The sequence below is a fragment of the Prionailurus viverrinus genome, chromosome C1 (genome assembly GCF_022837055.1).
Source record: "Prionailurus viverrinus isolate Anna chromosome C1, UM_Priviv_1.0, whole genome shotgun sequence".
In the NCBI taxonomy this organism is placed as follows: Eukaryota; Metazoa; Chordata; class Mammalia; order Carnivora; family Felidae; genus Prionailurus; species Prionailurus viverrinus.
In genome coordinates, this window is record NC_062568.1 from 49,838,622 (window position 1) to 49,863,178 (window position 24,557).

A 24,557-nucleotide genomic window follows, 5' to 3' on the forward strand; every position below is an offset into this window, starting at 1 on the left:
TTTCTGCATGAAACTTTGATCTTTGCCTAACTCTCTAGCTCTCTTTCCTTGAAAACATGTAAAATTTGGAATGTCATCTGTGTTTAGTGGGCAACATTGCTTTTATAGTAAAAATTATTCTGGATATGGACGGGGAGAACTAATACTTGATGGAAGGCATGACTTTGGGCATCCTTGAATTCAAGACTTTTTTTTAAAGTTTTATTTCATTTTTGAGAGAGTGAGTGTACATGAGTGTGCAAGCAGGGGAGGGGCAGAGAAAAAGGGAGAGAGAGAATCCCAAGTAGGCTCCATGCTGTCAGCATAGAGCCCGTTGCAGGGCTCAGTCTCACAACCGCAAGATCACAACCTGAGCTGAAATCCAGAGTCGGACGCTCAGCTGACTGAGCCACCTAGGTGCTCCGAATTTAGGACTTTTATAGTATGCATGACCACTGTGGGGTATGGAGTTTTGATTCCAGAGTGCTCCCCAAATCTATCCCATATGGATCTCATCTCCTTATGCCTGAACTGTTAGACTGCTTCAGGGACTTGGCAGAAAAACATTTGATGCTGCTCTGGCAAACTTAGTTCATCACCTTACATCCTACTGAGCAGTACCAGTGGGAGCTCAGATGGTCTGTGGGTCTGCATGTTTAGTTCATCCCAGGACCCCTCTTGTGTACTCTAGTAGTATAAAACTACAGTTTTTAATTTTCAAATAGAGAAAAATGGTATTTTAGCTTCATATTAGTTAATTCATTTAGTTTTAGCAGTATTTTGAGAACGTTAAGACTATGAGTCAGGACACATGGCTTTTTGTGTCCTAGGTTTTTAATAATGGATTATATTACCTTGGGAAGTCAATCTTTGAAACTCAGTTTTCTTAAGTGGTAGATAAGAAATTTGACCAGTGTCATTTCTCATATCCTTTACAACTCTAAATCCTATAGTTCTTTTATTTCTTATCATATGTTAATTTTTAATCCTCTTTTATGGGGGCATTCCACATTTTTAGCCTGGCAGATGATCAGATGGCTGAAAGCCTAAGGTGCTGTAGTGTACATGCTTTCAAATTTTGATTTTGGAAAAGTTATCAGATTATGGCCATATAGTTCCAAAAGAAATATTTATTGCCTTTACAATAGAATTTAATTTAAATTAAAAATACTTTAGGAACTTTGGGAGGAGAAAACAGTGGATGTTTGGGAAGCTTTTGATTGTTTCATCTCAACTTTCATTTATAGGTTGTGAACTGGCTTGAAGGGCCTGGATCAGAACAACTACGAGCCCAGTGGGGGATTGGAGACTCCATCCGGGCCTCCCAGGCACTGCAGCAAAAGCACGAGGAGATCGAGAGTCAGCACAGTGTGAGTGCTTTTCCTCTGCAAGTTACAGTGCTGTGATTACTGTGCATAATCAGCATATGTGGTACTAAGAGATAAGTTGCTGTAAACTTTAGCACAGGACATAAAGCATAGTATGTTTAAAAATTTTTTTTTTCAACGTTTATTTATTTTTGGGACAGAGAGAGACAGAGCATGAACGGGGGAGGGGCAGAGAGAGAGGGAGACACAGAATCGGAAACAGGCTCCAGGCTCTGAGCCATCAGCCCAGAGCCTGACGCGGGGCTCGAACTCACGTACCGTGAGATCGTGACCTGGCTGAAGTCGGACGCTTAACCGACTGCGCCACCCAGGCACCCCAAAGTATAGTATGTTTAATATTCAGAGGCCATAAGGTACATTTTGACTCCTTACTGTGTATTCATTGGAAGTTTGGTTTTGCGTTTGGCTCCAATCCAGTTTAATTGTATATTTTTATAGAAACATAATTCATGTGAAAATTTTTTAATTCATGGGAAATTTTAAAAATTACAGTGACAGAATAAAGAGTGGTAGTACAAAAACAGAATCTTCATCTGTAGTCCTGCGACAGAAACTATGATCCTTAAATCCTCAGGGAGGCTGTCCCTGTCTTATTAGGGTATATACAGTACAATTAATGCCTGAGAGTAATTCCAGAATTGTTGCATTAGTCACAACTGATGGAAAATGATTGCAAAGGGTACAGGATATCTTTACATTCTTTGTGCGTTCAGAGGCTCTCGTTTGTATCTGTGAAGGGGATGATCAAACAAATCACAGTTATACAATTAGCAAATAATCTATAGGCAGATTATAGATAATAATTGTTCAAAAGGGTTTAAAATTGAACAACTTGTATATGGAGGAAGTTGATATATGTTAAGCCCCTGCTTTGTTAGAGTTAGCTCTTCATTACTGAGAAAGTGATCATTCAGTTGTGGATCAATTAGCTCACCCCTTTTTTCCCTCAAATTGTATTTCTTATGGTACTTTCGATAGATTGACTAGAAAATTGGAAAAATAAACTGAAATACATTAATTTCTACTTTTGTAGGTTATGTAGCTTAAATTGATTAGTTTGCACACACATACACACACACAGTATTCAACCTTACATATAATATGAAGAATAAAACATCTTTCCGTTAAATAGGAAATAAAAGAAGCCAGCACCCCCCCACCCCTGCCAACCAACGTCCCCAAAAAGACAAATCCAAGTGATCAGAGTATACTCTGATTGGATTTATGTGTTAATTGGAAAAAAGGTCATGTGTTCAGGGGTGACTATAGCGTGCATCCTGATCACTAGGATCTATAGATAATAGAGAACTGAAAAAAATTGATCAAAAATACTTTTAAACTCTGGACCCAGATGAGATTTACAGGTTATCTGAACATCCAGTTTTTTTTCTTTCCCCTATATCTTCCCCAGTTGAAGTGATAAATAAAAATTGTATAGTTTAAAGGGCAACTGGGTGGCTCAGTTAGTTAAGCATCCAACTTCAGCTCAGGTCATAATCTCACCATTTGTGAGTTCAAGCCCTACATCGGGCTCTGTGCTGACACCTTGGAGCCTGGAGCCTGCTTCACATTCTGTGTCTCCCCCTCTCTCTGCTCCTTACCTGCTCATACTCTGTTTCTCTGTCTTAAAAATAAATAAACATTAAAAAAATTTTTTTAAGTTGTATAGTTTTAGTTGGGGCATCTGGGTGGTTCATTTGGTTAACCTCCTGACTCTTAGTTTCGACTCAGGTAATGATCTTGAGGTTTGTGAGTTCACGCTCCACATTGGGCTCTGTGCTGACAGTGCAGAGCCTGTTTGGCATTCTCTCTCTCAAATAAATAAAATAATTGTATTAGTAAATGTATATTTTAACTAAATGAGATTAAAAAATAAATGTTGAATATGCTTTTCTCAGGAATAAATTTGAATTGTTGACCAAGTGTCATTGGCTCTTTACTAAAGGTGTATTTTAACAATATCTGACGTAATTATTTTCCTTCTTAATACATACCATTCTGTTTAGTTTTTTATATTTTTTTCATTATAATATTCCCCAAATCAGCTTTACTAATCTGCAGTATTGGCAGATAAAATACACACTATTCTCTATAGAATTTGTAAACTCACTGAATAACGTATAAGCAAGAGGTATCACAAGATTTGGATTTGGAATTATCTAAAGATAGTGTATATATTGTCAGCACTTTTCCTAATTAGTACTTGTAAGAGATTTAAAAATGAAATCCTGTAATTGAAAAAAATATGTGTATTTTATACATTTCACAGGTTCCAACATAATGTGTTTTCCTTTTATGCTAAAAAAAATTGAATAATTTGTATTTAGCTTATAACCTTTGATGTTCTTGGTATTTTTTAAATAACTTAATGCTGTTGATATTTTTGGCATAAACTATGACTCATTTGAACCCTGTGGATTGTTCTAGAGCATGTTACTATAGTATAACTCTATCCTATAATTTAGTTATCCTATAATTTAATTTAGTCCTTTGAAAACAGGGTTTTTTTTAGTTCTTGAAAACAGTATTTGCTATAGAACATTCTAGACTTCATCTAGAGGATTTAGTTATAAGAGTACCTGCAAAATCTTTTAAATAAAGATATGTGACACATGAGGGTCCTAAAGACAGGATTTATCTATATTTTATTATTTTTTTAAGATGTCAAGAGGAATAATTATAGTTAGAAGTTGGATTATATACCTATTATGAAGAACTTCACAAAAGGAATTGAAAAGTACATTTTATATTGCATATAGTGTGGATGAAATTACAAAGGGTATTCATAGAGATTCTCGTGTTTAGATTTTTATTTTTGTATTTTTATTTATAAAGTTTGAAAGTCATTTAAAGAAACACATTGCTGGGGTGCCTGGGTGGCCCAGTTGCTAAGCATCCAGTTTTTTTTTTTTTTCTTTTAATGTTTGTTTATTTTTTGAGAGAGAGCACAAGCAATGGAGGGGCAGAGAGAGAAGACACAGAATCTGAAGCTGGCTCCAGGCTCTGAGCTGTCAACACAGAGCCTGACATGGAGCCGGAACTCATGAACCACGAGATCATGACCTGAACTGAAGGTGGCCACTTAACCGACTGCGCCAACCAGGTGCCCCAGAATCCAACTCTTAATTTTGGCTCAGGTCATGGTCTCACAGTTTGTGAGTTTGAGAGAGCCTCAGGCTCTCTTTTGACAGTGCAGAGTCTGCTTAGGATTCTTTCTCTCCCTCTCTCTCTGTCCCTTCCCTGCTTGCACTCTCTCCTGTCTCTCTCTCTCTCTCTTTCTCTCTCTGCTTCACCCTCTCTCTCTCTCTCAAAAAATAAACTAAAAAAAAAAAAAAAAAGAAACGCATTGCTTATGAATGGCTCTTGTTTACTTGTGCACTTGTTTACTTATATGAAATCAATATAAAATTCCAGAATTTTTGAATTGTAAATGATCTAGATTATTCTTAAAAAAATTTTTTTAATATTTATGTATTATTGAGAGAGACAGCATGCAAGCAGGGGAAAGGCATAGAAAGAGGGAGTCACAGAATTTGAAGCAGGCTCCAGACGCTGAGCTGTCAGCACAGAACCAATGCAGGGCTCAAACCCACGAACCATGAGATCATGACCCGAGCCAAAGTCGGACACTTAACTGACTGAGCCACCCAGGTCCCCTGATCTTTTAGACTACTTTTAGACTACTCTAATAATACCATCACCTTATTTTTATACATGAAGAAACTTTTTTTGTTGAAGAGAGCATTTTTTGATGAATGGGTAGCTGGGTTGATACTCATAAAATCTTTTTCCTCTGTCTGCATCTCTGTACTTCTCTTTCTGTCGCTTTCTATATTTCTCTCTGTCTTGCTCACTAGCTCACTCTCAGAGAAAGCTACTGGATTTGATATGCTTAAGATAATAGATAATAACATTTTTTTTTTCCATTTCTGTCCTCTTAGTACTTGAGGACATAAGCATATATATTGATGTTTGCATTTATAGACATGGTGCTCAAAGAAAAGAATCATTGATGACTTAATTATGGATCTCATTTTAAATGATGTGTGACAGTCAGTTTCAAAATTGGGGGGTGAGGACAAATAGGATGGTCGTATAGAAGAAACAGGATTCGCCATGAGTTGAGTTAATAGTCACTGAAAATAGATGGCACAGAGAGTTCATTATACTGTTTTTTCCAGTTTTTAATATATTTGAAATTTTTCATTCTAAATGTTTACAAAAGAGAATTGCACTTTTTAAACCAATAAGTGGCACTACATTGTCACCTTGAGAATAGATTGATGCAGGATGAGTATATTAGCTTATGATCTGCTATCTTATTAAAAGTTTTCTTTTTCTCTTTGCAAGTAAAAGCACATCATAGGAATATGCAAAAACAAATCTATGATGCTTTAGGATTCTGTTTGTATCCCCCATCTCACAGTGCTGACTTCTGGTTTTCAAAGAGAAGACTGTTGTGTTGTGCCTTCTAGTAAGCAGCAAAACAGATGTACATGAAGAGTGAACACCCACTTCTCCTGAACATATTAGCCTTCAGTGAGCTGGCAGTGTTTCTCTCCGCCTAAATTAGGATTTGTATTTCTTGGTAAAAGCATAAATACCCATTATTTCACCAGCTGTGCATCACCACCAATTGCCACATGATTCCAGTGTCAATCCCGATGACTCCCTCTGTCCTAGTATGTGAGCATTCAAGCTCATTCCTTATCTGCCGCCTGCATCCAAATTACAATGTCTTGGAATTGATGTGTTTTTTTCTATGAAGTAATCCTTTTCTGTGCAGTTAAATGTTTATAAGAGGTAGACCAGAGGATGACCAAAACTGAGCCGAAGGCAGCCTGTTCACTCAGTGTTCTATAAATTTTATATTCTATTTCTTAGAAAGAAACATTTTGATTAATTTGAAGAGAGAGCGCACGTGCACGTGCACATGCACGACAGTTTTTTTTTTCCCTTACATCCCGGGAGACTGATTATTTTTTTTTTTTTTTTAGGACAGGTGCAGTTCCTGGTAAGAGTTTCTTTAATTTCAGGTGTTAATTTCATGAACCAGACTAGTTTTGTTTGCATCCTTGTTCTGGTTACTAGGGCCTTTATATTCTAAGTTCAAACTAGGGAAAAAAATCAGCTTTAGTATGGTTTCGTGTGAACCCTAGTGGTCATAGGAGTCACCTGAAGTAATTGTTAAACTTGCTGTTGCAGAGCCACATACCAGCAGACTCTGATTTAGTAGGTCAGGGTGGAACTTAAGTTTTCTTATTTTACTTATTTTTTTAATGTTTATTTTTGGGAGAGAGAGAGACAGACAGAGTATGAGTGGGGGAGGGGCAGAGAGAGAGAGGGAGACATAGAATCCGAAGCAGGCTCCAGGTTTCAAGCTGTCAGCACAGAGCCCAATGCAGGGCTCAGACTCATGAACCGCGAGATCATGAGCTGAGCCAAATTTGGACACTTAACCTCTTGAGCCACGCAGGCACCCCACTGTGATGTAGATAGATCTCACTGTAAGAAATACTGATCCAGGGCGCTAATCTTTTACTTTACTATTTTACTCTGTATCATTACTCATTTTTTCAAAGAATTGGTTCTATTTTTTTAGAGCATAAACTACATTTGCAAGTACTGTGGAGAAGATTGTGAAATTCCTTTCTATTTGAAAACGTAGTGATATTTTTCTCAAGTAGTATTTTCGTCTTTAAATCAGTCTCTCTTAATCTTGTTTAAAAAAATTATTCACATTTACACCTTTAATTCATTTGAAATTTAATATTGTATGGTGTGAGGTAGGCTCCTGTCCGCCCCCACCCCCTCTCATGGACATAACCAATTTTCTTAGCATCATTAACTAACTTGTCCAGTAGTTCTCAAATATGGCCAGAGGATCTCTGGGAAGAGAAATTCCTGAGATTCTATTATAGGGTCCACAGGGTCAAAACTATTCATAATACTAAGGTGTTGTGTTTTTTACTTGCACTCTCACAAGTGGAGAGTAGAGTTTTACTACAGTCTGGCTAGGGGTTTATCAATTTTGTTAATTCATTCACAGAACCAGCTCCTGGTTTCATTGATCTGTTTTTGTTTTTTGTTTTTTTTTATTTTGATCTTATTGATTTCTGCTCTTTATTCCTTCTTCTGCTGGTTTTGGGCTTTATTTGCTGTTCTTTTCCAGCTCTTTTAGGTGTAAGGTTAGATTGCATATTTGAGACCTTTCTTCCTTCTTTGGGAAGGCCTTGATTGCTGTATACTCTCTCTTAAGACCACCTTTGCTGCGTTCCAGAGGTTTTGGACTATTGTGTTATCATTTTCATTGGCTTCTGTGTCCTTTTTAATTTTCTCTTTAATTTCTTGGTTAACCCATTCATTCTTTAGTAGGATGTTCTTTAATCCTCGAGTATTCATGGTCTTCACAGATTTTTCTTGTGGTTGATTTCAAGTTTCATAGTGTTGTGGTCTAAAAATATGTACGGTATGATCTCAGTATTTTTGCCCTTGTTGAGGGCTGATTTGTGTCCCAGTATGGGACCTATTCTGGAGAATGTTCCATGTGTACTTGAGCAGAATGTGTATTCTGCTGCTTTAGGATGAAATATTCTCAATATATCTGTTAAGTCCATCCAGTCCAGTGTGTCAGAGCTATCGTTTCCTTGTTGATTTTCTGCTTAGATGATCTGTCCATTGTTATCAGTGGGGTATTGAAGTCCCCTACTATTACGGTATTATTATCAATGAGGTTTTTTTTTGATTAATTGATTTATATATTCGGGTGCTCCCACGATGGCATAAATATTTACAATTGTTAGATCTTCTTGGTGGATAGACCCCTTAATTATGCCCACCTTCATCTCTTGTTTCAGTCTTTATTTTGAAATTTAGTTTGTCTGATATAAGTATGGCTACTCCAGGTTTGTTTTGATGAACATTAGTGTAATAGTTCTCTATCCCCTTACTTTCTGTCTGCAGATGTCTTTCGGTCTAAAATGAGTCTCTTGTAAGCAGCATATAGATGGGTCTTGTTTTCTTATACATTCTGATACCCTGTGTCTTTTGATTGGAGCATTTAGTCCATTTACATTTAGAGTACTGAAAGATACAAATTTATTGTCATTGTGTTACTTGTAGAGTTGGTGTTTCTGGTGATGTTCTCTAGTCCTTTCTAGTGTTACTTGCTTTTGGTCTTTTTTGTTTTGACTTTTCTCCGCTCAAAGAGTCCCCCTTAAAATTTCTTGCAGGGGGGCTCCTGGGTGGCTCAGTCGGTTGAATGTTGACTTCAGCTCAGTTCATGGGTTTGAGCCCCACGTCAGGCTCTTTGCTGACAGCTCAGAGCCTGGAGCCTGCTTCAGATTCTGTACCTCCCTCTCTTTGTGTTCCTCCCATGAGCACTCTCACTCTCGCGTTCTTGTTCTTTCTCTTTCTCTCTCTTTCTCAAAAACAAATATTAAAAAAAATTTTTTTTTTTTTAATTCTTGCAGGAGTGGTTTAGTGATCACAAATTCCTTTAGTTTTTCTCTTGGAAACTCTGTCTCTCCTTCTATTCCGAATGACAGCCTTGCTGGATAAAGCATTCTTGGCTATATATTTTTCCAGTTCGGCACATTGAATGTATCCTGCCACTCCTTTCTAGCCTGCCAAGTTTCTGTGAATAGGTCTGCTTCGAACCTAATCTGTCTTCCCTTATAAGTTAAGGACTTTTCTCCCCTTGCTGCTTTCATAATTCTTTTCTTGTCTGTATTTTGTGAATTTGATTTGACTATGATATGCCTTGGTGATGGTCGGTTTTTGTTGGATCTAATGAGAGTTCTCTGTGCTTCTTGGATTTTGATGTCTGTGTCCTTCCCCAGATTAGGAAAGTTTTTTGCTATGAATTGGTCACATAAACCTTCTGCCTCTTTTTTCTCTCTTTGTCATCTTCTGGGATTTCTATGATTCAGATTCCTCTTTAATAAGTCACTGAGTTCTCTATGTCTTGTATTATAATCTTTTGCCTTTGTTTCTCTCCTTTTTTCTGTTTCCTTATTCTCCATAACTTTACCTTCTGTAATGCTGATACTGCTCTGCTTCATCCATCCTTGCTGTCGTGGCATCCGTTCAAGATGGTATCTCAGTTATAGCATTTTTAATTTTGGCTTGACTAGATTTTTTTTTTTAATATACACAGAAGGGGATTCTGTGGTGTCTTCTGTGCTGTTTTCAACCCCAGCTTGTATTCTTATTATCATGGTTCTAAATTCTTGTTCAGGCGTTTTACTTACATCTGTGTTAAGTCCCGGTTGTCATTTCTTCCTCTTCTTTCTTTTGGCGTGAACCCATTCATTTTTTCATTTGGGAGGAAGAAAGAAAATTAATGAAAATTTAGAAATTAAAAAAAAAAAAATCAAAGCTAGATCCTAGGTGTCTTTCAGTCTGCTTGTTGAAAGAAGCTTGATAGAATAGAGAAAAAAAGGGAAAGGAGAGAAAGAAAAAGTAAAAAATGTAAAAATTAAAAAATAGAATAAAATAAAATGAAATAGAACAGAAAAATTTTAGTTATAAAAAATAAAGTAAAAACATTTTTTCTCTCTATTCAAGAAAGAGCAAGAAAAGAAAGAAAAAAACAATTTAAGCAAAAACAGAAGCAAGGAAAACGAGCAAATAAGTGAACCTGTGAACAGAATGAAACCCAAATGAAGTTACATCCAGTTTCCCCTAGAACTGTAACTATGAAGCACTCTATAGTTCATACATGGAGCACATGGAGTGACTTGTTCTGGTCTTCTAGGAAATGTGCTTGGAGGGCAGGGTGCAGTTGGATGGGGCTTGGTGTATTGGCTCTGTTCTCCACTGGGTGACACTGCTTAGGCTACTGGGGTGGATCAGTGTGGTGCGCATGCTCGTGTGCACATGTGTGTGTGCAGGAGAGGTGGAAATGGCTTCACCCAGCTCCCTAGTCTCTGCCATAGGAACTTCGTGCCCTCACCAACCCACAATCAAGCACCCCTCCTTTGTCTCAGGCCTCCATCCACTCCCTGCCTCCACCCCATCGGTGTCCCAGCTGTCTGCCTGCCAAGCAGCACCTCCCTCCAGTGTTTTATCTCAGATGGGGTTGTGTTTCAAAACCTTACACTTCAGAGACCTCTGTGGCTTGGACGCCTGCCGACTCTCTGGTGGAGGGTCTTGCTGAGCAATGGCCAGGTGCCGGCTTGCCCCAGAAAAACTTCATGCGATCGTGCAGTGGCAGAGGTTCAGAGATTATGGCAAATCACAACACATAGCTGGCCCCAGGTTTCGCTGCACTATGGCATCTTTGTCCCAGTACCAGCAAATGTGGCTTCTCTGTGGGGTCCACTGGGACCTTTTCCTTTGGGGAGGCCATATGGCTTCTACCAAATACTTTCCAATCAGGGGAACCACTTCTCCCCATGTGGCACACAGACCTCTAAGGCTCTGCTGTCTGCTCCTGGGGATTTGCCATACTTCCTCACCAGAGCACCACCAGGCACTGAACTCCAAGACTTCGGACTCTGTGCCCCACTGTTTATAGAATCTTGGTGGTATTGAAACCCTCTCCCTTCTCCCTGTCAGTGGTTTTGGGGAACAGATTACTTATTCAGTCTTCCTGTGAGTGTTTTCACTCTTTCTCTCTCCAGCTACTTTCAAGGGAATGCTTTTCTTGCAGGACCCCAATGCACCACACTTTCCCCCTTTTCTCTGTGTCTTCTGTCTGAGAAAACAGCTCCCTGCCCTCTACAGCTTTTCTCTCCCCCAGTTCACCTCTCTGCACTGCGTACCTGCTGAGTTCTATGGCTCAAGTTATATAGGCCGTTGGGTTAATCCTCAGGTCAATTTCCTAGGTGTTCAAAATGGTTTGGTGCTGATCTAGCTGCATTTTAAGGACAAGATAAGCTCAGGGTCTCCATGCTGCTCTGCCATCCTTTTTTTTTTTAATCTTTTTTTTTTTTTTAATGTTTGTTAATTTTAGAGAGAGTGCAAGGAGGGGAGGGACGGGGGCGGGGGGTGGGGGGAGTCATGGAATCTGAAGCAGGCTCCAGAATCTGAGCCATCTTCGCAGAGCCTGATGCGGGGCTCAAACTCACGAACCATGAGATCATGACCTGAGCCGAAGTCAGATGCTTAAGACTGAGCCGTGCAAGCGCCCCTGTTCTGCCATCTTAACTCCTACTCTCCGTTAACCTTTAAAATCACTGTATGGGGGCACCTGGGTGGCTCAGTTGGTTGAGCGTCCGACTTCGGCTCAGGTCATGATCTCATGGCTCATGAGTTCGAGCCCTGCCTCAGGCTCTGTGCTGACAGCTCAGAGCCTGGAGCCTGCTTCAGATTCTGTGTCTCCCTCTCTCTCTTCCTCCTCCGCTCATGCGCTCGCTCGCTCTCTCTCTCTCTCTCTCAAAAATAAATAAACATTCAAAAAAAATTTTTTTAATAAAATAAAAACAAAATCACTGTATGGTTTAAAAAGTATTTCGTGTATGGTAGTATATAATTAAATTTATATGATAACCAATAAAATAGGTAAGATAGATAATAGTGTCATCAGTGTTGTGTATAGAACAGGGTTTCTCAACTTTGCACTATTGACACTTTGGGCCAGATAGATCTTTATTGTAGGGGCTGTCCTGTGCATTGTAGGGTAATTTAGCAGCATCGCTGGTCTCTACCCAATAGATGCATTAGCATTGTGTCTCCTCAGTTATGGCAGCCAAAAGTGTCTCTGGATATTGGGAAATGTTCCCTATGAAGCAAAATAACCTCCCATTGAAAATCATTGCTATAAAGAAAGAAACTGGTTCTAAGAAATTAAGCGACTTAATGAAGATCATACCTTTTGTAAGGAAAAAAGACCTTGAGCCTGTCTTTCAAATCCAGTGTTTTTTTCACTACATCTGACTACATCATCTGTATAATAATTTTCAAAGGTTTCATAGTAGTAGTTCAAGCAATAAAACAATGTGACAAATAAGCAAAACCCAAGTTTTAGGTACAGGGCACAAGAGTAGACCACATTTAGACCAGTACCTGTTACCTAACTTAATTTAATGCCAGCTAATCTGCAGTATCTAATAGAAAGCATCTTACATGTTCATTCAGTATGTATTGAGCACATACTATATATGTCACATATCATTCTATGTTCTTTGGTATATAACACTGTCTTATAATATAGAACTTAAATTTATATTGGGAAAGAGGGAGGAAAGCAGATAAGAAAAGGCTTTCAGGAAAGGCCTCTCTGAGGAGATCACATTTAATGAGAGACCTTATGAAGGAGTAATTCAGGCAAAAGGAAGTTCAGATCTAGGACACAAGTGAAACCTCGTAGGCAGGAGCTTACTTGCCATGGTAAAGGAATAATAGGTATGTCTGTGAACAAGGTAAGGAGCCACACAAAACCATGTTTCTAGAGGGAGTTCGGGCCAAAGCATGTTCACTTAGCCCATGGAAAGGAACTTGACATTTATTTTAAATGTTAACATGAAATCATTGGAGGGATTTTGTAGAAGAGAACTGATTTATGTTTTTAATTTTTTTTTTAATATTTATTTTTGAGAGAGATTGCGAGCAGGGGAGGTGCAGAGAGAAAGGGAGACAGAATCTGAAGAAGGCTTCAGGCTCTGAGCTGTCACCACAAGAGTCTGATGCAGGGCACGAACCTATGAGCCTTGAGATTATGACTTGAGTTGACTGAGCCACCCAGGCACCCCTGATTTATGTTTTTAAAAGATCATTGGCTATCATATGGAGAATAGGGACAAGGGACAGACAACAAAATAGGAAAACAAGAGACTAAGAATGGAGGCAGTAGATGTGATGAGAAGTTGTCACATTCCTGAGATTGAGCCAGTAAGACTTGCTCTTGGAAGAATCAGGTGTTTGACCTTAGCACCTCTGAAGAATGGGAAAACTGGGAAAGAAGCAGGTTGAGAGGCTTAGAACTAGTAGCTTTGGAGACAGGTTAAATTTTAGGTGTGTAATGCTCATCCAAATGGAGATAGCTAGTGGGCAGTTGAATATCAGCATTGGATTCAGGGAAGGGGTTAAGATAAGAATATTAATGTGGGAATTACCAGCGCATGGAGGTTACTCAAAGACATGGGTAGGTGAGCTCATCCAAGCCCAAAGAGTACTGATTTAAAAAGAAAAGAGCCTTTGGAAAGCTGAGCCCCGGTCATCCTAAATTTAGAGGGCAAAAAAGCAGGAGGGCCAGCAGAGGAGCTGCTATGTCTCAGGGAACTAGAGAAAAAAGGCATTTCAAGGAGGAAGTGGTTGCCTTTGTCAAATGAACTGAGGGGCCCAGTAAGATAAAGACTGAGAATTTGGTAAGAGCAGGAAGGACAAAATCCTGACCAGAATGGATTAAAAAGAGAATGGGAAATGAGAAGGTAGAGTGAGTGTAGAGTATTTATTTAAGGGATGGTCTTGGTCTTAAGGGTTTTGGGGGTTTTTTGTTGTTTTTAATTTAAGTTAATTTATATATAGTAAAATGCACCTGTCTTAAGTATATTTTGTTTTTAAATATAAGATACTGCATTTTATTTGTATGCTGGTAGATAATCCAGTTGGAAAGAGTGAGTTCATGATGGGAGAGAGAAGATAAGTGCAAGAGCAAGGCCTTATGTAGGCAAAAGAGGACAGAGGTAGCACGAGTGAAGGGGTTGGCTTAGATGCAGGGACTGTTTGTGTGCTATTTTAGTAGGGAGGGCAAAGCATAGGGCTGCAGATGGAGGGAGGGTCATAGATTTGTTGGTAAGAAGATGGGAGAGTTCTCTAATTGCTTCCTAGTGAAATAAGAGGCTAGATTTTTAGAGTGAAGAGAGGGAAAGGGAGTGGGAATTGGAGTAAAGAAAGCAAATAATCGGGAGAATGATAAAATGAATTGACTAGAGAAATGTAATAGGATTGCTGAAATTCTATTTGAGGTTATATATATTTGTATATTTTCATATAGAGAATGTGTATGTGTAGGTGTGTATTTTTTTTTAATTTATCTTTATTTAAAAAGACAGCTGTTCACATAGTTGTTATTATCCAGCTATGTTGCTACTCTGGTATAGGTACACAGTAGGCACAGAAACCCAGGTCTGAGGATTCTGCAGGGGAATCTGATGAAAGGAAGAGAGCAGGGCATGAGCATGGGTCTTGCCTTGGGAGATGGTTATATAGTCTCTGACCAAAGATAGACATGAGGACATGAGGCTCTTGAGTGCTGGAAAAGTAAAACAAGCAGGCCACTGAATTGGCCAATCTCATGGGGTTGTAGGAATGAGCATCCTAAAGGGTGTTAATTGGAGAGTCAGGAGCTGGTGGTCAGAGAATGAGATTATTAAAGTTAAGATTTGGGGGCTGGATAGTAGTGTATGAAAATGATAAGAGTTTGCATCTGTTGGGGTAGGTGGCCAAAGTGGGGTGAGGATAGGATGGTTGGAAGTGAGGGAGAGAATCAGGGAAAGAGTTAAGTGTGCTGGGTGAATGTCTACGTGGTGGGAGCCCGTGGGAAGGCTGGCCCAGAGAGGGGCAGTGACCTTTGCCATGCTCCCTGGGTAATGGGAAGCATTGGAAGGATGTTGTCTGATAGCATGCATTGTAAAGGAGAAGTGGGTTTTGAGGGAAAGGGAGAAAAAGTGGTCGGGTAATACTTTTCTCTGAGGGTGGACAGGTTTTAGGTAGAACAAGAAAGGAAATGGAACATTCAGAGACCAGGATAGATATTGCTGTTGGCAGGAGTGAGCTCCAGGTTGGAATGGAAGGATTTGGGGGTTGGGGACTTCTCATCTTCACTTGAAGAAATTTTGCCTTCGAAAATTGTTGTATATGTTACTTAGTTTATCTAAAGGAATTATAAAATGTAATGTAGTTTTTCAGGAACCAATTTGATCCTTAATTTACTTTACAACATGTGTGTTACAGGAATGGTTTGCAGTGTATGTGGAACTTAATCAACAAATTGCAGCACTCTTAAATGCTGGGGATGAGGAAGATCTTGTGGAACTGAAGTCACTGCAGCAACAACTTAGTGATGTTTGCTACCGACAGGCCAGTCAGCTGGAATTTAGGCAGAATCTCTTACAAGCAGCTCTTGAATTTCATGGTGTTGCCCAAGATGTAAGTGTATACTCTGATTGCTTTTCTTTTCTTCAAATGATCTGAACACTTATACTTATCTGCACATAATTTTTGCAGGTTTGCATGTCTCCTAATTATTTTTCTGGAACAATAGAATAATTTGCTTGTGGAGAGATGATAAAAGTCTTTTTTTTTTTTTAATTTTCATTTTTAAGTCATTTTGCATGCACATAAACCTGTTTTGTCTAGTCTTCCAACCTAGTTGATATATTTATTTTGATTGTTTCTCTGTTTATGCTTTATAACTTAGATTGAAATGGAAGTTGCACTACTTTTTTTTACATTCTGCTGACCTGGATATAAATCTTTGTCTTCTTGGTGCATGCATCTATGTGTTCTGTCTTTCAGATAACATGTATTCTAATTATTCGTCCTTGTCTTTTAACAGCATAGTCTTTTTTCAAGTGTAATTGTGATAACCTCATTAGACATAAACCTCATTAATCATTAAACACTTTAGATGCTGATTACATCAGGGTTATCTCTTTGGTGTCCCTCTGCTTTAGTTGTCTCAGCAGTTGGATGGCTTATTAGGGATGTTGTGCGTAGATGTAGCACCAGCTGATGGAGCATCGATTCAGCAGACTTTAAAACTGCTTGAAGAGAAGCTGAAAAGTGTTGGTAAGCAGATTTTAAAAATGCTGAAACATAAGGGTTCTTTTTTTAGAAATATCATTACTATCGTTAGACAAGTCAACTTATACTGAACTAATGAGAATTATTTATAGGGAACATAGGAAAAATTAGTATAAAATAGGTTTTATTCCCTTGAAGGGTGTAATACATGGTAAAATTTTTATTTTTCATTGATGGCCAATCACCCTTCCTTCATTGGGCCTTTAGCCTTTCTTCTTTACCCAGCTATATCTACAGGTGCTATGTCTTGCATATCCTATGAACAGTTATTTGTAGTGCATGCATAAACTGTAATTAGCTGTGAAGTGTTCTGTGGTAAACCTTGTATGCCCCAAATTGTGTTTTATGCAATGATTTTTGTTGTTGCTATATCCTAACCTTGTGAATACATAGTCGGTTTGGTTCTGTGCATTTGTTTCTCCAAACTGGGAATATTGCCAAGGTTACCTACTCTCCCAAGGGGAGGATGGTCCCGTTTCACTTGACACCAAGGCCTTTTAACATTTTACTACAGTAGGAAGGAAATACAGTGAATTTCCCTACGTCATGATGGAGAGAAGATAGTAGATGTGCGAATGGGAAGGGAAGGTTATATTGAGGGGGATAGGATGGCAAAGGGGAATGGAGGCAAGGAAGCAGAAACCTGAGACAGAGATTTAGTTGAAAATGATGACATACCATTGAACCAGATTAATTAGTGAAAAGGATTTGAGGGAATGGGTTTGAAAAATCATGTTTGTATGGGCATTTTACTTGTTTGCAGTCTTTGTTATTTTAACACATGATAGGCATAGTGCATATTTTGTATCTAATATGCCCAATGCACTTCATTTCAAAGTGTCAGAAGCTTTCTGGAATCATATTTTTCCTTTAAAAAAGAAAAAAAAAAAGAATTCCTCTATGCTAGTCTAGTTTGGAGTACTGTAAATCTACCCTAAATGTTACTTCTTGTTTGGTATAAGCTGGACGATGCCTGTACTCAAAACATTCAGCATCCTTTTTTCACAGTGATCATACATTGCTTGAATGCTTTGAAGTCTTGTAACTCTTCTACATTTTTTTGAACAAAATGTTTGCTGTTTTCTCCTAAAAATTGGACTACGTAAAAGCAAAAAGGAAACAAATTGAAAAATCTTACTATAACCAAGATAGAAATTCTCACACTTACTTCCTGCTTTCAATTTTGAGAAATAATTGGAAATTCTCTTTATGGAGAATTTGGCATGAGAAGGAGCTCCAATTTGAGCCACTATTAAAAGGGGTTTATTGCTTGAAGTGTTCAGAGACCTCCACCCCAAGGTAGTTTAATGCACAAAGCTGTTCCACTTGGAATCCAGGTACAATTGAGAGGATTTACTTGAGGGAGGGAAAGTGCCTCTTTTGTTTAAGAGATTAAATCTAGGACCTTTTTTTTTAGATGTAGGATTACAAGGTTTGCGTGAAAAAGGTCAAGGACTTCTGGATCAGATCTCCAATCAGGCATCCTGGGCCTATGGAAAGGATGTCACCATTGAAAATAAAGAAAATGTGGACCACATACAAGGAGTGATGGAAGATATGCAGCTTAGGAAACAAAGGCAAAGTTTGACTATTAATGTTAATTTTTGCTAAAATAACATAATATTAAAATAACTGATATAATTTACATTTTCCATACAGAGTATAGGGTCTCACCTGTGATATAGTAGGCATGTGTTAGGTTTTGGTGAATGGAATTATTCTGTGTAATTGTACTAACAACAACAGTTTGTTCAATTAATGCTACCTTTTCCCTTTTTACCCACTGGTGAAATTTCACTTACACCCAAGTACTTCACATTCCATATCTTCACAGTAGCCTGTGACTCTTCTGTCCTTTAAGAAAACCCTTTTTGGAGGGGTGCCTGTCGGTTAAGCATCTGACTTCGGCTCAGGTAATGATCTCAGGGCTCGTGAGTTCAAGCTCCACGTTGGGCTCTGTGCTGACAGCTCAGAGCCTGGAGCCTGCTTTGGATTCTGTGTCTGCCTCTCTCTGCCCCTCTCCTGCTTGTGCTCTGTCTCTGAAAAATGGATAAATGTTAACAATATTAAAAAAGAAAAGAAAACCCTTTTTGGAGAACTTGGCTCTTTTCCATTTTCATTTAGTTTAGAGATGCTCTTAAGTGTGTCATCTGCATTGATCAACTTCTTCGTTTGAACTGAGTCACAAATTGTCACACATCCATTGTACTCATTTGCTGTGAAAGAATAGACAATAGATTCTGGGTAAGAGGCTATTTAGTTTTCTTTGATATACAGCGAGGAATTTTTTTAAATTAATTTATTTTATTTATTTATTTATTTTTTAATATATGAAGTTTATTGTCAGATTGGTTTCCATACAACACCCAGTGCTCATCCCAAAAGGTGCCCTCCTCAATACCCATCACCCACCCTCCCCTCCCTCCCACCCCCCATCAACCCTCAGTTTGTTCTCAGTTATACAGCGAGGAATTTAAAGGATTCTTTGAAAATTCAATTTGCAGTAGTAACTGGAGAGCATTACAAAGTAGAAGGTTAAATTAATATATGAAAGTATATACAGTGTAGCATGGTTGTATGAAATGTTGGCACACTTAGAAATTTTAACATCATCAGTAAAACCTCACAGAACACATCACTACATCACGCAGAAAATATGCGTTAGGCAGAAATTCCTTCTAGCCTAGTATCTGCAAACTTACCATTTCATTATTTATTCTAATCACAAAGTAACTCTGTTCTTACTAAAGCCAACTACCTCATGTTTTGCCCTTCCACTCTCATTCTCTACTCTGATCTCTGCCTCTCATTTAAATCTTTAAATCTCTCCTATTAAGAAAAAAATTATACACATGCATATACTGTCCTCTTCAACCGCTTCATTGTCATCTAGCCCTAGAGTTCTCCTTGTTGAAAGCTTAGCCATTTGAAGGTCTAATCTGCACTCATGTTACTTTCTCACTGACTGTCATTTACTTTTTAGCCCTCCCCAGTCTGACTGCTACCCTCACCATTTCACTGAACTTCTTCTCATTGATGTCACCAGTGACTTTGTAATTGCCTTATTGAATAAATGCCTGATCTGGCTCAAAATCTAGGGAATATTTTTGGTCTTTTTTTTTTTTTTTCAACGTTTATTTATTTTTTGGGACAGAGAGAGGCAGAGCATGAACGGGGGAAGGGCAGAGAGAGAGGGAGACACAGAATCGGAAACAGGCTCCAGGCTCTGAGCCATCAGCCCAGAGCCCGACGCGGGGCTCGAACTCACGGACCGCAAGATCGTGACCTGGCTGCAGTCGGACGCTTAACCGACTGCGCCACCCAGGCGCCCCATGGGAATATTTTTGGTCTTAATGTAGCTTGATCACACTGAATAGCATTGGACACCACTGACTTACTTTCTTCTTGAAACACTCTGACAACTTTGTCTTCTTTTGAAAACACCCTCATCCTGGCACTCTGTCTTCTCAGTTTTCTTCGCTGATTTCTTGTTCTGTCACTAATTTCACTGCTTTCAGGGTTTGAGGCCAAATCCTCTTCTCATTCTGTGTGTTCTCCCTGGACAGTCTTACTACTTTAATGACTTCATGTGATTGTAACTAAGTATTTATGGTTCTGACCCCACCCCTGCCCTTGCTTTAGACCTGTAGTCCCACTTGCCTACTTAGTATCTCCAGGTATTTTCCCCCATACATTCCTCAGACCTAGTATGTTCAGATAATGTACTCTTCTCTTTTAATTTTCCAGGTAAAGTTACCATCAGCTACCAAATTTAGGATTTATCCTAAAATCCATACTCTTCCTCATCTCTTATAGCCTAGTTAAATGTCTTAAGTTCTACTTTCTCTGAATCCTGAATGTTTTCTACTTAAGATCTTCTCTCTTATCTGCCTCTGGCCTTGTTCTTCTCTAGTCTGTTGTACGTGACAGTAAATCTTTGTAAAGTGCATATCTAATCATAAAACCCCACTCAGTGACTTCCTTTTTTCTCACATGAAGTTCTGTCTCCTTGAAATAGTGTGGGAGACCCTTCATAATTAAATCCTGCATAATCTTATTTCCTGCAACTTTCTCATATAAACACAGTTGTTTTTACTTTCCTGAATGCATTGTGCTGTTTCATGAATCTGTGACTTAGAATACTTCTTTCTTCATTTTCTGGCTGATGGACTCCTGCTTATTCTTCATGACTCAGGGATACTTATTTTTGGAAGGCTTTTTTTTTTTTTAGATTTCTAAGGCATGTTTGGTCACTTGTTCCTCCCTCTCCCATAGAACTCTTTACGTAGCTCCACAGTAGCACTTACCATATTGTTTCTTTAGAAGTCCACCTCCCCAAATGCAACCAACTTAATAGTTTAGACCATGTCTTACATTTTCCAGGCACATTATCCAAGACCCAAAAGCATGTATTAAGTATATCTGTGATAGCGTTTTCATCATTACAGTGCCTTACATTGTCGTTTAGCTTCAGATTTTAAACAATTCTTACCATAATCACTTCCTTTTAGTCCCTTATAGAGTTTCCTTTAACTAAGGTCATTTTAGTAATATGGGCTTTCATAAAGGAGGTCCTTATAAAAAATAGCCTTGTGACCATGGTTTCTGTCTTGTTATTCAGCTTGCTGGAGAACATTGAGTGTAGCAGAGCCCAGTGCCTCCTGGGTAACTGGTTATTGGTGTTTGGCATTGTAGTGAATTTGAATTCTCCCTTCTGTCTAAATTAACATAGAATTGCATGGGTATGAAAGGAATGGATCAGAGCTGAGTTAGGTCAAGTCACCTTGAAAGCTTAATCTGTATATTAGATAGGGCAAACCACACTAAAATTTAAAAATACTTAGGGCACCTGGGTGGCTCAGTCCGTTAAGCATCCGACTTCGGCTCAGATAATGATCTTGCGGTTTGTGAGTTTGAGCCCCACATTGGGCCCTGTGCTGAGAGCTCAGAGCCTGGAGCCTGCTTCAGATTTCTACATTTCCCTCTCTCTCTCTGCCCCTCCACCATGCAAGCTCTCTCTTTCTCTCAAAAATAAATATTAAAATAAATAAGTAAATAAAATGTAAAAATACTCTGAATTGTATTTCTCTACACCCAGAGATCAATAGAGCTTTATTTCTTCTTTGGAAAACAGATGGGAGTGTTTTTTGTTTTGTTTTGGTTTTTATTTAGAATTAGATAGTGCTTTGGGTAATATAATGAAAAATGTTAACATTTTTGTCTTATTTCATTGGAGCATCATCTTCAAAATTAGTATTTGAGAAGGTTTACACTTTTTTTGAAGTTTTTAAATTTATTTTGTGGGAGGTGGGGGAGAGAGAGAGAGAGAGAGATCATGAGTCAGGGAGGGTCAGAGAGAGAGGGAGAGAGAGAATCCCAAGCAGGTTCTACGCTGTCAGTGCAGAGTCCGATGTAGGGCTCAAACTCACAAACCATGAGACCATGTATGACCTGAGCAGAAATCAAGAATCAGACCCTCAACCGACTGAGCCACCCAGGCACCCTGACAAACTTTAAATCTTATCTTTGAGGCTTGTTTAATGCTAACTGGCAGTGGAGATTTCTTTGGATTTTAGTATACCACTATGTTTGTGCTTTGCTTCAGTATTTTGCAGAATCCATTCTATCCTTGAGAGTGTGTGATTAGGTATCGTTCAGGTGTCTTGAGGGTTTTGAAGTATTTTGATGTAACATAGATATCCTTAAAATTCTTACAAATCAGTACAGAATAGTTGAAGTCTCCATGGTGTGGAAGATTAAGTATTTTAATATACTATAAAATATGTGTGCCAGATGGTGATGTTATAATAGTTATTAACGAAACTGAAATGATGTCTTAAATTTATGTTTGGGTTTATTAGATGTGAAGACATGGTAGATGTGCGAAGGTTAAAGATGCTTCAGATGGTGCAGTTGTTTAAATGTGAAGAAGATGCTGCCCAGGTAAAGATCAATCAGGCACATGATGTAGTTGTCTTCTCTTAAAATATTGATTTCACCTATTAAAAAAGTGTATTTTTCATGGTCCAAGAAAGTAAATGCATTAAGTCAAGTTCTAGCTTATCTTGTTAAAATAATAAAATGGTTTTTTTTCTTTTCAGTTACCGTACTGGTCTTATTTGGCTTATCTTCTCAATGAGATTCTCCATTTAGCTAGAAATTGGGATTATTTATTATTATTACTGTTGACTTTCTTGTGAGTTATTACATGCCAGGATTAAGGCTGGTGTAGCACGTTGCTTTTTAACCTGCAAGAGGGTTTTTTTCAACTAGATAAACAATGTTATCTCTATGTAGATAGCATCACAGAACATGTAAGATCTATATTACATAAACTCATGATCTTCTAATAATACAAATCATAGGATATTGATTTTATTTTTTATTTTTTAAATGTTTATTTATCTATCTATCTATTTATTTATTTATTTTTGAGAAAGAGAGCAAGAGGGAGAGAGAGAATCCCAAGCAGGCTCTGTGTTGTCAGACGCAAAACCTGACATGGGACTTGATCTTATGACCTGTGAGATCATGATCTGAGCCGAAATCAAAAGCTGAATACTTAATTTACTGAGCCACCTAGGCACCCCCACATGATACTAAAAGAATGCTTCTCTTGGGGCACCTCGTTGGCTCAGTTGGTTGAGCATCCAACTTCAGCTCAGGTCATGATCTCATGGTTCATGACTTCAAGCCCTACAGTTGGGCTCACTGTTGTTAACACAGAGCCCACTTTGGATCTTCTGTCCCCCTCTTTCCGCACCCCCCCCCCCGTGCCCCCTCTTGTGCTTTCTCAAAAATAAACACTTTTTTAAAAAATAAAAGAGTGCTTCTTTTTAATACATCTTGTTAGATTTTAACAGATTTTGACGGGGAGGAGAGGTCATTAATTCATGTAGCTTGGCATTGAATGAAATGAGCTATTAAGAAGTTAGGTTATAACTAGTGGGTTAATTAATCACATGGTAGTAATTTTTCTTTTTATAAATGCGTTTTGATATAATAAGAGTTATGAATCGAGCTTCACTGTTCTTTATTTTTATTTAGGCAGTAGAATGGCTAAGTGAACTTCTGGATGCCCTGCTTAAGACCCACATCAGATTGGGTGATGATGCTCAGGAAACAAAAGTTTTACTGGAAAAGCATAGAAAATTTGTTGATGTTGCACAGGTGCAGAACTGGTTATCTTCCTTTTCTACAAGCTCAGTGTTTGAATAGCTTTCTGCATGATTATAATGTAACTTAACCCTCCAAGTCCAAGAAGGTTAGTCATGTTATTTCAGAAATATCACAGAACTAAGAAAAGTGTCAGCTGGTACATCAAAACTAGCCTGCATAAACTTGAGAGGGTTTATGTTCTCCTGAATACAGGTTCTGTATATGCTCCCTCTGATTTATATGTTATATGAATGCTGTTATATACTATGTCATTATATATACTGTGTTATATACTGTGCCATTTTTAGGCAGTCCGACTGCTCACTCACTAAAGTTAATAAGAAATATGTGTTAATATCAGTAAAGTAGAAGTCCCAGTTTTTCGTCTGCTCAGTATTAGTATAACAACACAAACTGTGTGTGTGTGTGTGTGTGTGTGTGTGTGTGTGTGTGTGTGTGAGAGAGAGAGAGAGAGAGAGAGAGAGAGAGAGCGAGCAAAGTATCTTAATTTATTTTCCCTAATAATTGAGCTCTCAGTGAACAGTTGTGGTTTCCTGTGTGGGATATAAAGTGCCCTATAAAGCGTCCATTTTCACCCACTTGTTGGTTAGTGAATGAGCAGACATTCTTTTTGGCCAGTGGAATCAAGCAAACTGAGATGGGGAAAACAGAGTAAGAGAATAAAACCTAACAAGGAAGAAACTTACTAAAAAGTATTGCTTTCCTACCTTTTATTATGCATGCAGTTAATTTATAGTATTAAGTGCCAGTGGAGTCATTCCGCATTGATTTCTGGTAGTGTTACTCATTTGCAACCACAGTCCTCCTGTACACTTTTCCATCTCTCTTTTCAGAATTCTTTTATTGTAATTTCATGTATACTTTTTTTTTGTTTGTTTTTAGAGCACTTACGACTATGGAAGACAGTTGCTACAGGCTACAGTTGTGTTGTGCCAATCTCTGCGCTGCACGTCTCGATCATCTGGGGACACGCTTCCTCGACTGAACAGAGTATGGAAACAGTTTACGATAGCGTCTGAAGAGAGAGTACATAGGCTGGAGATGGCTATTGCCTTTCACTCAAATGCTGAAAAGGTTTGCTTTTTTAAAAAATGTAGTCTCAGTAGTATTTATTGCCTGTCTTTAAATATATTACTTTTAATATTATAATTATGTAGTTAGCTTGGTTTTTTTTCTTATTGCAACTCCTGTTAATCCTATGTTTAAAGTTTGTTTAGATGTAATGTATTCTTAGAGAGTTTAGATGAAGTCCTCTTAGTA

General features: G+C 38.4%; 1 protein-coding gene across 7 annotated transcripts in view; it reads left to right on the forward strand.

The window, feature by feature from the left end:
• SESTD1 (SEC14 and spectrin domain containing 1) overlaps positions 1-24,557 on the forward strand; it is a 171,021-nt gene that overhangs the window by 132,212 nt on the left and 14,252 nt on the right. For 6 of the 7 annotated variants that reach the window (XR_007154798.1, XM_047871085.1, XM_047871082.1 and 3 more), the window contains 7 exons: positions 1,227-1,349; positions 15,267-15,461; positions 15,989-16,103; positions 17,536-17,695; positions 21,980-22,061; positions 23,166-23,288; positions 24,180-24,371. Coding sequence is in view for 6 of the 7 variants with exons in the window: in XM_047871085.1 (XP_047727041.1) it covers positions 1,227-1,349; positions 15,267-15,461; positions 15,989-16,103; positions 17,536-17,695; positions 21,980-22,061; positions 23,166-23,288; positions 24,180-24,371 (990 nt within the window). In the remaining variant the exon portion in view is untranslated. Of the gene's footprint in view, positions 1-1,226; positions 1,350-15,266; positions 15,462-15,988; positions 16,104-17,535; positions 17,696-21,979; positions 22,062-23,165; positions 23,383-24,179; positions 24,372-24,557 lie in introns of those variants that run through there. The other variant, XM_047871087.1, reaches the window with a different exon arrangement.